Genomic DNA, 15,540 nt, shown 5'->3' with positions numbered 1-15,540 from the left:
AAAAATGGCAAGTTTCGGTTTGATAGTTTATAGATTTCAAATGAGCTCATACTGTGGAGTTTTTTACTACTGAGTACCGACTATTCATCATCATCATGATCATCCGGCTCACTACAGTGCACGGGTCTCCTCTCAGAGTGAGAAGTTACCTTTTCACGGCCCATCCGCTTAACCTACTTTAACAAAAGGTACTCACCTCCAGAGATAACTTGCATCGCGGAGACGGACGTAGCGCTGTCGTGTTTTGTCCCAAAAAATCGGCCAATTGCGAGTCAGACTCGCGCACCGAGGATTCCGTATTTACAGTCGTATTTTTTTCGACATTTTCGCGAGTCTGACTCGCACTTGGTCAGTTTTTTGAAAAAAAAATCAATATAGGTAGCAGGGCAGACGTGATTTCGATTTTTTTAAATTCCAATAATTATATCAAAATTCCATTTCTATTTATTATCAACGAAGATTAACAAATCCAGATTAAAAATCAGTTTACGTGTCCGTCTCTCCTTTGGCCAATTTATCAATATTATCAAATTAATTATCACACGTTATCAATTCATTCTAACCGGGACTTACTTGTTACGTACAATTATAATGTAGGTAGGTACATAAGTTTACGTATTGTGTTTATCAAAAATGTCGCGAATGTTTAATTTATTTATTTTATGTGTTATATTTAATTGTGTTTTTGCTAGTGAAGAGTCCAAAGTGGTTGTTTTGGCTGACGGTGCTGTAAAAGGAGATAAGTACTGGGATGGAGAGTTCTATGAGTTTTACGGTGTGCCGTACGCTACAGCTCCCACGGGTAGAGATAGGTTTCAGGTTAGTTTACAGTTTCTCGTTTTCTTAATAGTTTTTTATCCATGTAACTGACTTAAGCTGTGAAAGGCTAGTGGTTAAGACGTCCACCTGCTTAATCGTAGGTTCGATCCCGGGCACGCACTTCTAACTTTTCGGAGTTGTGTGCGTTTTAAGTAACGATGTTTTCCTTCACCGTTAAAGCAAGTGACATTTAATTACTTAAAACGCACATAGCTCGGAAAAATTAGAGGTACGTGTCCAGGATCGAACCCCGACCTCCAATCAGAAGGCGGACGTCCTAACCACTAGGCTATCACAGCTGTACAAAATATAAAGCTTTACAAAATATAAACTGATAATTAAAATATTTTTCCAGGCGCCCTTACCACCAGAACCATGGCAAGGAGTATTAGAAGCCTCGAAAAAACAGACAATATGCCAACAATGTTATATCACAGGAGACAGCGATGATGGCGTCCTAGTTGATGGCGTCGAGGACTGTCTCCTAATGAACTTGCTAGTCCCTCAAGTAGCATCAGAAACTAATCTAGTACCTGTTGTAGTATACATCCATAGTGGAGCGTTCTCCGGCGGCAGTAGCAGTATGGCCAACTACCATTACGTAGCTAGACATGACGTCATAACCATAAGCTTCAATTACAGATTGGGAGCGTTGGGATTCGCATGTTTAGGCAACAAAGAAATACCAGGAAACGCTGCACTTAAAGACCAAGTTGCAGCTCTGAGATGGATTCGAAAAAACATCAAGAAATTTGGTGGTGATCCGTCTAAAGTTACACTTGCTGGATTCAGTGTTGGTGCTACAATGGCTGAGTTACTCTCTCTTTCTAAAGCAACAACAGGTCTTTTCAATAGAATTATTTTAGACAGCGGTTCAGCGTTAGCTCCATTCGCTATTAATAGAGATCCTATATCTACAGCTAAAAATATAGCTATATCTCTTGGTTATAATGGAACTATGACGTTAGAAGGCTTAACTGAATTTTACCTGGCCACAAATATAAGTGGTCTAGCAGAGAAAAGTATAAATTACCATTTGAAGAATAGCACTTTTGGTTTCGCTCCATGCATTGAAAATGTTCTGGAAGATATAGAACCTATACTAACTGAATCTCCATTAGATACACTGAAGAACGGCAAAAATAATGATGTGGCTGTATTAACAGGTTTTGCTGATATGGAAGGTTTGAGTCGATCTATTAAATTTGGTACATGGCGAGAAGATATGAATGAAGACTTTTCCGAATTCCTTCCCGCTGATCTTCTGTTTGATGATGATAAAACTAGAGAAGAATTTATCAAAGAAGTTAAAAAACACTATTTCAATAATAAACCAGTTAACGCAGAAGCACTGCAAAAATATGTGGATTACTTTTCAGATACTATGTTCAAATACAACATTCTCAAATCGGCCAAATTACATGCAGCTTCTAGTAAAAAGCCAGTGTATCTTTACGAGTTTTCTTATACAGGCAAGCTCAATATTGAACATAGTTATATGGACAGAATAAAAGGTGCTAGTCATAGAGATCAAACTGCTTACATCTTGGACTTCTTTGGTCACACAAATAGTTACAAGGATTTGGATACCAGAGAGCGTTTGACCACTATGTGGACTGACTTTGTGAAATATGAGTGAGTACTATTCAAAACTTAATAATTATCATATTGCATTTAAGAGATTTGGTAATGAAGCTATCGTTTCAAAAGAGTAATTTACTTATTTTCTAAAGTAATGTCACTGCCTTCACTTAAATCATTCTTAAATAAATGGTTATTAGAGAAATGCTACTATTCAATTAAGGAGTATCTAAAACCTTATAAGTGACTTTTTTTTTTAATTTTAAAGAGGCGGATAAAATGTTTATATTTAATTTATATTTAATACCTATTGATTGTAAATTTTCATTTTTTTCTATGATAATGTAATAGAACAATTTGCACACTAAGTTATTGGTTGAATGTGTTAGAACAAAATAGATTTAAGACCAAATTGTACCACATTCTAGCAAATAAACACTATTTCTATTTCTATTTCTATTTCTAAAGGTTTCTCACAGCATATATTGTTTTTTCTACAAATTATTGTCATACTTCGATGATTAATTTCTACTTGTTTACTGGTGTTTCCTTGAACCATTGCATAAACATATTCTCATATTATTATATAACTTGATTTTGAACGTGAATAAACGAATCATTAGATATCTGATAAAATCTTTTGTTGTATTGCAGAAATCCAACAGCATTTGAAAGCTCTCTTATAAGTATAAAATGGCTTCCATTCACAAACAGCAAACGACACTATATGGAGATCAATAAGAAATTGCAAATGAAGAAAGATCTTTTCGAAGATGGATACGATTTCTGGGATAAAATTTACAAAAAATATTACTGGACCCCGACTGCTCCTAAATTTGAAGAGAGCAAAGACACTAATAAAGAAAAAGATACCCTGAACGAAAAGAACTCTCTAAAAGTAAAGAAGACCCCAAAAGAAAATAACCCTCCGAAAGAAAAGGACACTTCGAAAGAAAAGAGTACTCCAGAACAAAAGGATAATTTGAAAGAAAAAGATGCCACGAAGGTGAAGGACATTAAGAAAGAAACCGACACAACAAAAGAAAAGAAACTTGTAAATGAAAATGATGCCTCGAAAGATAAGTACACTTCGAAACACAAGGACACAACCAATGTAAAAGACAACAAGAAGGAAATTAACACTTCGGATGAAAATGAGGGTCTAAAAAAAGAAAGAAATTAATAATCAAAAAGAAATGAAACTATAATTTTTACGTAGACATAAGTAGAATAAATAAATATTTATTTATCAATAGCATACTGAATGTATTGATTCTAACCGTTATAGTCATGTGCAAAATGTACCTACATATCCATTGTCCAAGTAAACAATCAGAAAAGAGCGTACTAATACTTAATTAATAAATGAATGTGAGCCGGCGCGTGTGGCACGCAGTCTCAACCGCAACGCGTTTGCAAGCCAAGTCAGTGTGAAAAAAGACCCCGGATGGGTTCGAAACTAGTCGGGCTTACGTTGACTAACCACGTGAGTACAGACAGGAGCATTTATCTAAATATATAAAAGTAAAAAGTGACTGATTGACTGAATGACTCATCTATCAAAGCACAGCTGAAACTACTGGACGGATTGGGCTGAAAGTTGGCATGCAGATAACTATTCTGACGTAAGCATTCGCTAAGAAGGGATTTTGAAAATCCAACCTCTAAGGGAGTAAAATATGGGGTTGTTTATGTAGTCCTCGCGGACAAAGTCGCTAGTATTTTAAAATTAAAAAAAATTGCCAGATCCATAATTTATTGATCTGCTTCTACCAGTTTCTGAATTTCCATTTCACTTCTTTTTTGGCATCATTATAATTTTCCATGAGATGATTAACGTAGTCAAGCGCAAGAACCGTCAACAAAAAAACATTATTATCTACTCCTGAAGATTGCCAAATCCTTCCGGATCCTGACTTTGACACTTATAAATTGACACGACCGTTAAACATGTCACCTGTACATACAGATAAAAATAAAGTAAACCAACAATGCATTCAATATTAGCCCTTATCCAAAACACCACTTAAAATAGAGCCCAGGGGCTCTATTTTTGACCTCTGCAACAATAGATAAAAGGTTGAATTTAGCCTGCATTTATAAATACTAAAGGTGGTTAGTTTCGAAGATGTTTGTTTGTGTGTTCCCATAAAGCGACGCAGTCCTTTACTTCAGGGGGACGAGATAAAAATGTCACCTCTAAAGTACCAGACCACTGGGTCTAAAAAATGTACTATTCGGTTTTTAAAAAAATGTGTGTATTGTTTGCTCGTTGCTCCACCGGTGTTAAGGTTACGCTCTTTAGAGCGTATTGTACGTCCTTATACACGTGCAGCCTGTGGGTTAACTACACGAAGAAACGATACAGTGACCTCCGGGTCCTTTACAACAATGCGTTCAGAATGTTGATGGGGTTGCCCCGATTCTGCAGCGCCTCAGGCATGTTTGCGGACGCGCGCATCGACTGCTTCTATACTAATGTACGCAAGCGGTGCGCGTCGTTGGTGCGCAGAGTGCGGGAAAGCCCCAACACCATTCTGCAGATGATTGCAGCCCGACTCGACTGTCCTTATCTTCGGCATTGCTGTGAAAGACATGTTCCAGTACCAATGCCGGAGAGAAGGTACTAGATATTTAATTTTATTTTTATTTATTAATTATTTTATGTATTGTTATTTTACTTTTATTAATTTCAAAATTGTTATTATGGGTATGTTAACCTGAAATAAATCAATTTTATTTTTATTTATTTTTATTGTTAATTATACTTTAGTGTGCTGGATATAGAGGCAGTTGATGCAAAATTTAAAACGTCAATCACGCAATAAAAACCCAAAAGCTCTTTAAGTTTTTTACAGTAATAATTGAAAACTGAAGTTGGAGCAAGCCTTGGGCCTGAAAATAGCTATAGCGATTCATAATAATTAGGTATATTGCTTGCTTTAACTTTGTATTTGTGAAGGAAAACATCGTGAGGGAACCTGCATGTCTGTTAGTTCTCCATGTTATCAACGATGTGTGAAGTCTGCCAATCCACATTGGGCCAGCGTGGCAGACTATGATCTAAACCCTTCTCACTCTGAGAGGAGACCCGGCTAAGCAGTGGGCCGGTAATAGGTTAATCATGATGATGATGATTTATTATGTTTATGATTATTAAGATCCTTGAAACTAGTAGAACCAGCACGCGTCTTCTTACCATTTCCGATTGTTATAAATTGTAAAATGATGATGAGATTATGACATCATTATAATATTATGTACGGACAATATAAGGGCGTGGTATGTGATCCTACAAAAGAACCTATGTCCAGCAATGTACCTACTATCGGTTGACGACGACGACATTGAGTTGGGTACTGTACCAGCTTGCATTGCTCAATGATCGGAAGAGAGCAAGGTCTTCTTCTACACGTGATACTCGATAGTACGTTCCCCTTGGATGCAAGGGGAAACATTTTGCAATGATTTTCCTGGCAGTCGGCCCCCTTTGAAGTTTCCCAGTTATTTATGGTTTAGAATTTCGTTATTACGAACTTGGTTGGAGTTCCGCGTGCAATATAAACTTTGACCCCCATTAGACACATCGGGGCTCTTTAATGATGTTTGGTTTTGAATTACTTATGTAGACAAGATGGGAAAGGGTTTTGCTTTAAGTCCCGTTGAGATGATGTAGGTACTTAAACTGAGGGCCTTAATAACGGCCGCTCCGGTGCAACTGAGGCAGTACCCAAGGGATTCGAAACAGTAATTGGATTCAAAAAAGTTCTAATTAGATACCTTATTGTAGCGGGAAGTGGGTGGATGAGGAAGGCAGAGGATCGTACCTATGTAGTGGCGCGCTCTTGGAAAAGCCTATGTCCAGCAGTGAACGCAAACAGGCTGATTGATTGGTTGATTGAGATACCTTATTATAGGTACATCAAATCCATTTACATGAAAAAACTACTTGAAATTTTAATCTACCAAGCCACTTTGCATCGATTACAGGAAAAGATATTTGATTTAAGATGGATTTTAGACACGTCATTAATTATTACAAAAACAAGCACACTTTCGCATTTATAATAAGGGTATCTACTCATTGTATGGGCTCAACTAATAAAGGCAAGTAAGTAGGCTAGATTGGCATTATAATATCACATAGCACAGAAATTCCATCATAAAGGTGTATCCACACCATTGTTCAAATACTTGTGTGGATCAAAGTTGATCGTCGTCACTTAATTAGGTACGGAGGGATGCTACGAGTATGTGTGGCACGCTACGTGTCTACGAGACATCGCTCGCCTGAAATTGACGTGCATACGATTGTATACAGCATGTTCTAAAATTGTCCAGAATTTTATCTAGTTTGTAAGTGTTATTTACAACCAACAGGTAAGTTTATTTCACTTACATCGTCGTTTATCGCAAAAAACGCATTCTAGTTAAACTGGAAGATATATAATTGTAATACAATTAGGGATTTAACAAGATTATAACAAGGGATTTCCAAAAAACCGTCAATTATTGCGAGTCGGACTTGCGCACAAAGGGTTCTACACCGTCTTACAAGATATAACACTAAGCAAGTACCTACCGACTTTTAATATTTTTTATTAATATGATGGCCATTTTGAAAATTGCAATCTTGATTTATTTTAATTTATTGTTATAGTGGCAATAGAAAAAAACACTCAAAATTTTCTCTCTCTAGCTATTAAGATTCATGAGATACAACAGCCCACTGACAGACAGACGGATGGACAGATGGACGGACAGCGGAGGCTAATAATGTCATGATTTCCAAATAATACTAATATTCTGTGATGATTTTAAAACTGATGGTGTGTGATTTGGCTTAAATAATTTATGGTTTGAGTCAAATCACGTACTTTCTTAATAATAACATTGAAGTTAAGAAGGAATCTCATTGGATGGAATCTTGAGAGGATCTCATTGGTCAGTCCAACATGTTGTTACGGTTTAAAAATTAAGGGTGCAAGATTTGACTTAAATAGTTTATTGTTTGAGTCAAATCACGTACCTTTTTAAAACGGCCTTGAATTTTAGAAGGATCGCATTGGATGGAATTTTAAGTGGAATCTCATTGGTCAATTCAGTTTCAGTTCAGCTCAATCACATACTCTTTTTAGTTCAGTTGAATGAATGTAAAACATGATATTCGGTCCGGACAGCTCTTTAGTTTTTAAGTTAATCCTGTTCGAGCATCCAAACCGAAAGGTTAGTAAAAGTGTCTCCTAAGTACTACAATACGTGTTGTTCATAATTGTATTTATTGTTCATAATAAGTGTGCAGAATTATATATTAATATCGATACTATTGAAAGAGTTTTATTAAATCTCAGAAGTGGGATAGAATCCAAAAAAAAGAGTTGCTTGTAATTAATTTTATTCTAAAACGAGATTGCTAAACGCCCACTTTTTTTTTAACAAACTTATCAAATTTATTATTTTGCGATCGTTGGTTACGTGAGTCGTGACGCTACACATTAAGTCAGGGCAACTCTCTGATAATGTGTGGTTGTTTAGGTTATGTGTAACGGTGTGTGCGGGTACGTGGCTGGGGCTACTCTCTGGTAGTACTATAGCGCACATTGTTACATATTCTGGTGGGACATATCGTGTGCTTGGTCGGGGCTACTCTCCGTTAGCACGGGATGTGTTTTGGCTAAACGGAACTAATGATCGTAATTTTCTGTTACCTACCTACCCACTTTGAATAAAATAATGTATCTACACTGTTGCGATTTGTTGGTTACGTGACTCACTGCACATTAAGTCAGGGCAACTCTCTGATAATGTGTTAGTGTTTAAATTATGTGTAATAGTGTGTGTGTGCATGTACGTGGCTAGGGCTACTCTCTAGCAGTACGGTAGCGCGCATTGTTACATATACTAGCATGACATATCTTGAGCTTGGTCGGGGCCACCCTCCGATAGCATGGGATATGTTTGAGCTAAATGGAACCAATAATCGTGATTTTCTGATACCTACTTTGAACGAAACCACGTTTTCCCTTTTGTGATTTCTGCTTCATTATCTCATACCCTTAACTAATTATTTTGATGATCTTTTTTTTTTTGTAAAATTACTTACAAGCAATAAACTGTAAGGTTATTTATTCTCACTAATAATAGTCTTCATGAAAAGTTGCCTAATTCATATTATTATGAACATCACGTTGCGTAATTGTTCATCGGATTATTTAGCTTAGGCGGCGTACTAGTGGCTTCACTAGTTTATTGAGTGGGTATGCTTCCTACTGGTTCATGAGTGAGTCACTGGTCGTCGGATTATAGTAATTTAGGGGACGTACAGTGGCTTCACTGGTTGGAGTGGGTATGTTTCCTACTGGTGTTTGAGTGAGTCGCTGGCCGTCGGATAGTGCTAGATTAGGGGACGTTCTAGTGGCTTCACTGGTGTATTTATTGAGTGGGTATGTTTCCTACTGGTTTTTTTTAGTGAGTCACTGGCCGTCAGATAGTGTTAGGTTAGGGGACGTTCTAGTGGCTTCACTGGTGTATTTAATGAGTGGGTATGTTTCCTACTGGTTTTTTTTGAGTGAGTCACTGGCCGTCAGATAGTGTTAGGTTAGGGGACGTACTAGTGGCTTCACTGGTGTATTGAGTGGGTATGCTTCCCACTGGGTTTTTTTTGAGTGAGTCGCTAGTCGTCGGATAATACTTATTCTATGGACCCTTTAGTAGCTTGAGCCAGCTAGTATTATGTATTAACGATTGGAATCAAGTCAATTGAATTGCTTTATGAAACTACTGCAATTATATTGAAGAACTTATATAGAAAACTTTTACATTTTTGCATAAATTTATCTACTTAGAAGACTTATTCTCAAATATTGTATTTATCGATTCTCTCATCAGTTTAAAGATCAAGACCCTATTATGTAAGGAGTGTGAATAGATTATGTCCCGAATATGTGTTTCAGGGAGGTGTAATGATGATGATGTCTGATGACGAGCCCGGTACTCCACCTGATACGCCTCCGAGATCGCGGCGTAACTCTAAGAAAAAGAAGGATAGGCGGCGAAGTCCGTCTCCTTCTAGTTCCAGTGAAGAGGTTGTACCTAAGAAGATGCGTAAGCGTGTAAAAGAACTTTCTGCTAAGGATATCCTAAAGTTAGTTAAGCATGTTTCAAGAGGTCCTTCCAAAAACTCCTGGAATTACAACAACCTTAACAATGTTATCCCGGAGTTTGATCCGTCAAGTAAAATTCAAAATATCGAAAGCTGGCTCCGAAAGGTTAATGAATGTGCGGCTATATATGGATGGGACGAGCAACAAACTGTTCACTTCTCTTTGCAAAAGTTAGCGGGTTTAGCGAAAAGATGGTTCGAGGCATTGCCAACAGTCGTCTTCACTTGGGAGGAGTGGCAAGTTAAACTCAGGAAGGCTTTCCCTAGTGAAGAAAATTATGGACGTCTTTTAGAAGAAATGTTAAGTCGGACTTCACGTTTTGATGAAAGCCTTCGTGAGTATTTTTATGATAAACTAGGATTACTAAATAGATGTGAAATTAGTGGACGGAAGGCTGTTGACTGTATTATATACGGTATTAGTGATCGTTCGATTAGGAATGGGGCGCAGGCGCAAAATAGTTCGGAACCTGAAGATTTACTTTGCTTTCTTGCATCCCAAAAAGTTCAACCACCGCTTAAAAGTAGAATAAATGAACGTACTACTCAGAGGCCAAGCTCTATTAATCCCAACACAAATTTTAACAGTACTAATTCCAACAGCAATGGTACTAGCGTCAATTCATTCTCTTGTTACAATTGCCGAGCTAGGGGACATCCTTTTTATAAGTGTCCTAGGCCCATTATCAAATGCAGAAAATGCAATCGAATAGGACACGATTTTGAGGCATGTAAATTAGAGCCCCGTGCGTCCCCAAATCTTAAATCTAACCAAGCGGAGAGTACAGCGGAGAAAAATATTTTAAAAATTGATTCTAACAATGATAGTAACGCCAAATTCTTTAAAACCGTGGTAATCAATGATAAATCTTTCAAAGCATTTATTGACTTCGGTAGCGAGTGTACACTCTTGCGTAGTACTGATGCCGAACAACTTAATGTAGTTAAGAGTTTTGATAATGTTCCAGTAGTCAAAGGTTTTGGACAATCGTCAGTTGTACCTCTATATAAGACAAACTTGTTTGTTAGGGTCGATGAAATTGAATCGGATCTTGAGGTTCTAGTTATAGATGATGTTCACATGCAGACCTCGCTTATTATCGGACAGAATTTTACGGAATTGCCATTTATTACCGTTTTAAAAGACAGCTCTAATCTTAATAATAATAAAAAAACAACAAATACGTGGAACAGGTATTGGAGCATGAAGGAGATTTTTAAAGGTAACCTTCCCACAAAAATAAAAACTAAAGTATTAGAGACTTGTCTTTTACCATGTCTTACCTATGCATGTCAGTCCTGGCCTCTTACTATCAGAACAATTAAAAAAATACGTACATGCCAGAGAGGCCTAGAGAGAAGTCTCCTTGGGCTGAAACTAAGAGACCGCGTAAGAAGCTCCGATATAAGACGTGAGACTAAAGCGAGAGACGCAATAAAGCAAATCCTACGACTTAAATGGAGATGGGCGGGGCATATTCAAAGATACAAAGATGATAGATGGACCAAAACTGTAACAAATTGGTATCCTTTGAATTGGAAGCGAAGACCCGGAAGACCATTAAAAAGATGGGAAGACGACCTCGCGAAAGTTGCGGGGAAGATTTGGAGTACGCTGGCCAGAGATAGGTGTACATGGAGTAAAATGGAGGAGGCTTTTACCGCCACTGGCGGCCCTTACATAGACCTTAAGTAAAAAAAAAAAAAAAAAAAAAAGTGCAATATAAAACTTTTATTGTAGATATTAGATTATTTAAATTGTTTAGTGTAAATATTAAGTAAGTTGGGAAGGATAAAAATAAGAATATCTAGTTTAAACTAAGTATAGATAAAAATGTAAAATTAATTAGTAAGGGATAAAAATAAAGCTTTTTATTATTATTATTATTATTATTATTATGTCAATAATATTCCCGGAAAATGTAAGGTCATAGTATTTTTGTTGTGTTGTAATAAAACTAAAATGTCATGATTTATTTAAAAGTACAAATGATGATTGTGTGTGCCAGGAGGCTACACAGTGTCTGATGGCCGAATGTCATGATTTCCAAATAATACTAATATTCTGTGATGATTTTAAAACTGATGGTGTGTGATTTGGCTTAAATAATTTATGGTTTGAGTCAAATCACGTACTTTCTTAATAATAACATTGAAGTTTAGAAGGAATCTCATTGGATGGAATCTTGAGAGGATCTCATTGGTCAGTCCAACATGTTGTTACGGTTTAAAAATTAAGGGTGCAAGATTTGACTTAAATAGTTTATTGTTTGAGTCAAATCACGTACCTTTTTAAAACGGCCTTGAATTTTAGAAGGATCGCATTGGATGGAATTTTAAGTGGAATCTCATTGGTCAATTCAGTTTCAGTTCAGCTCAATCACATACTCTTTTTAGTTCAGTTGAATGAATGTAAAACATGATATTCGGTCCGGACAGCTCTTTAGTTTTTAAGTTAATCCTGTTCGAGCATCCAAACCGAAAGGTTAGTAAAAGTGTCTCCTAAGTACTACAATACGTGTTGTTCATAATTGTATTTATTGTTCATAATAAGTGTGCAGAATTATATATTAATATCGATACTATTGAAAGAGTTTTATTAAATCAGTAATAGGCAGTAGGGACCCTTCGGGTATGGAACCATAACATTAATTAAAATGCCTATTTCTTTCTTAATGATTTTAAAACTACGACACGTTTGGAAAGCAGATGCTACGTAGAGGAACGTTTATATGCCGAAGTCTAAAATTAATTTCAGAATAAACAATACATTTTCGGATCAGCCTGTATAAGCTATTCTGACAGCACATTCCGAGTTCCGACGCCGCCGTAGGCAAACCGAGCCGACAGCCCGCTACCAGCCGCTACGACAACTAAACGTCACTTGACTTACGTAATACCTACGTAGTCTCGACGTTTTCCGAGGGCTTTCTAGTTTCAACTACATAGTTGGATTTAATGGATTTAACGTAATTAAATAAGCGTAAATTTTTAATAATAAATCTTATAGTTACTTGTATTTAATTGGGTACTGTACATATAATATTATGGCCGCGTGGAATGGACGCGTATACTGTGCGCCGCGTCGTGAGCAGACGCTCATTGAAAAAGGGCCCTGGATGGGTTCGGACGCTGAAAAAGGGCCCTGGATGGGTTCGGACGCATGAGTTTAGGCCGTCAGATATTTATATTGATAACTAAAAATTTCGAAAAAATCTATATAATATATGAAAGGAAAAGCTGACTGACTGACTGACTGACTGGCTGACTTTCCGAGAGCTTTCCAGTTTCAACTACATAGTTGGATTTAATGGATTTCACTTTCATCTAGTTATTATAGTATTGTAAGCTAGCTGATTCCCGCGACTTATTCCACATGGGTTTAGGTTTTTAAAAATCCGGTGGGAAGTCTTCAGCCCAAAAAAAATTCAGCCCAATCCGTCCAGTAGTTTGAGCTGTGCGTTGATAGATCAGTCAGTCAGTCACCTTTTTCTTTTATATATAGATATTACATATTCGTCTAATTTTATATGTCTAAGTCGAAAACAAAACTTGTTAATCCGTTTACAAAACGTTTCTGCCCAAAGTTTTGTAATAACAACACTCCCTTAAAACTCGACAGGGCATAAATTTAGCTAAAAGAATTTCCGATTCCCGTTCATTTTTAGGGTTCCGTACCTACCCGAACGATGCCAACGGGACCCTACTACTCAGCATCCGCTGTCGGTCTATGTGTCTGTCAGCGACCTGTATCTCATCAATCGTGATAGTTACAGTCGAAATTTTCAAAATTGTGTTCAAAGGTGTATTTCTATTGAAGCTATAACAACAAACAATGAAAAACCGAGATGGCGAATTTCAAAATGGCCGCCATGCAAGTTACATAAAAGTACGTCACTACCCATATTATAAATGCTATAGTGCGTTTGTTGGTTTGTCCTTAAATCATGCCGTAACGAAGCAACGGTTCGGCGTGGTTTTTGCATGGATAGGTGAGGATACCTGGAGAGTGAGATAGGCTATTATTTTTTATGCCGGGAAAATCAAAAAAAATCTTTGGAATTTTAAAAACCTAAATCCATGCGGAAGAAATTGCAAGCATTAGCTAGCACTGTTATATCTTGTACGATGATATGGAACCCTTTGCGAGCGAGTCTGACTCGCACTTGACCACTTTTTCACCCCCCGAAGTCTTTGGCCGGATGACTGTGCAATTACCGAAAACGCCTGCATCCCGGTGATCGGAAAATTCACATTGCGTTAACATAAATCACTTTTTGGTTTATTAAAAGTTCCCTTATTCCTTATAGCACCTTTGAGAAATGCTTTTAGGGATCCTTCATATTATTTTGCTTTAAAATTTACAAATTACTTTTAAATTGCTAATTTTGACATAGAAATAGCTTTCAATCTGGATACAGTTTTAATATATTTTTATGACGATAAATCGAAGAGTTCCCGCAGGATTTTAAAAAGTTTTTCTAGTACCTACCTACTGAGGTACGTACTAATTTCGTTTGTGCATAATTTTTTTGACTAATAACTAAAAGAAAAGCAAAAAATAAAATAAAATACCTCACAATACTCAGAAAGAACGTACCTACCTACATAATAATATAGGCTCAAATGCCATGCATGGAACTTAATGGCGTTTTCTTGTCGTTACTCCTAGAATCAGAAGCTGAAGAGCGTATCGGAATATTAGTCATGTTACAAAGTATATTAGGTATGTAGGCAAATACCTAAGACGTAGGTATATCAGAAAGTGGAATATTATTACCTTATCGTATTTCAAAGCATATTAGGGCGGTCTATTTGGCTTCTGGAGTGAGCTTGGATGGCCGGAGTGAAGACTTCGGCGGGGAGGGGCAATGCACACACAACAGACGGAAACGTTTAAGTGCGGAAACCAGCCCAGAGTTAAGAAAGAAAGAAAGGAGTACCTATCTACTTCACTTATTCATGCGTGTACTAAAATAAATTAATAATGCCCGCGACTTCATCCGCGTGGAAAGTTATGCTTTTGAAATTCCACGGAAACTCTTTGATTTTTCAGTTTTTTCTTAAGGTTTCTGTGTTCGTTATTCCCTACTACTCAAACTCTGAAAAGTTAGAAGTGCATGCACTTCTAACTTTTCAGAGTTCGGGGGAACGATCCCCCGACCTCCCGAATAAGGAAGTCGACGCCTTAACCACAAGGTTATCAGAAATCATCGCTTTTTCTCTTAAATATAAATTTTGCCGAGGACACTGTTGAACCTTTTCAGGCACGGAACCCTAAAAGTAAAGAACAATGCGATATAACTACAACACATTTTTCAGAAAAAGATAAAATCTGGTAATTTTTTGTACCCTTTGCACCCTTCGTGTAAATTTTGACACTCAACATCGCAGCGAGGGGAAACCTGAGATAAATCTTCTTAATAAAATAACGCTTCGCTGGCTAGATGTAATTAAGGTTTTGTCTAACCCCTTTTTATTAATAGGTATCTAGAACGTATCTAAGGGAGAAATATCCAAAACAAATTTTCTCCTGTTTTTCTAAATGATTAGGTTTCTATGTAGCAATTTTTTTCCCTAGTAAGTTAAATTATAGGAAAAATATTTTGAAAAAATTAACACTTTCGTATTGATTTTGACTTACTACACTCCTATATGTACCTACACTATTTTTGTAACAATTAACTATTGTTATGCAATCTATGTGATATAAATTAACGTACAGATAAAAAATAACTCACGCTTTTTTATTTCCAAGTCATAATATTTTTTTTAAATTCTACTTTTTAATTTATTTATTTTTCAATATTTGTTCTCTTAATTGAATAGACTCGTAAATATAGTCTCTGAAATTTCGTAGTTACATTCATAATTCACTTTTTCAATCAATAGTAATTCAACTGTCCTGCAGTTAATCGAATTACGCGACCAACATTAAGTAACTTGTACCTACAATTACATTATTAATTCATGTAAAT

At 36.6% G+C, this 15,540-nt stretch overlaps 1 protein-coding gene across 1 annotated transcript; it reads left to right on the top strand.

Annotated features, from left to right (window-relative positions):
- The first annotated feature begins 633 nt into the window (after window positions 1–633).
- On the top strand, window positions 634–3,583 carry LOC117990802 (esterase FE4-like). The gene is made up of 3 exons (XM_034978293.1): window positions 634–819; window positions 1,175–2,454; window positions 3,055–3,583. The coding sequence occupies exons 1-3, from the start codon at window positions 634–636 to the stop codon at window positions 3,581–3,583; spliced, it is 1,995 nt and encodes a 664-aa protein (XP_034834184.1).
- Window positions 3,584–15,540: the final 11,957 nt, after the last annotated feature.

This window comes from Maniola hyperantus, chromosome 18 (assembly GCF_902806685.2).
Source record: "Maniola hyperantus chromosome 18, iAphHyp1.2, whole genome shotgun sequence".
NCBI classification, from domain to species: domain Eukaryota; kingdom Metazoa; phylum Arthropoda; class Insecta; order Lepidoptera; family Nymphalidae; genus Maniola; species Maniola hyperantus.
Note: the sequence above shows the minus strand (reverse complement) of the source record. Positions and strands in the feature narration are given on the sequence as shown.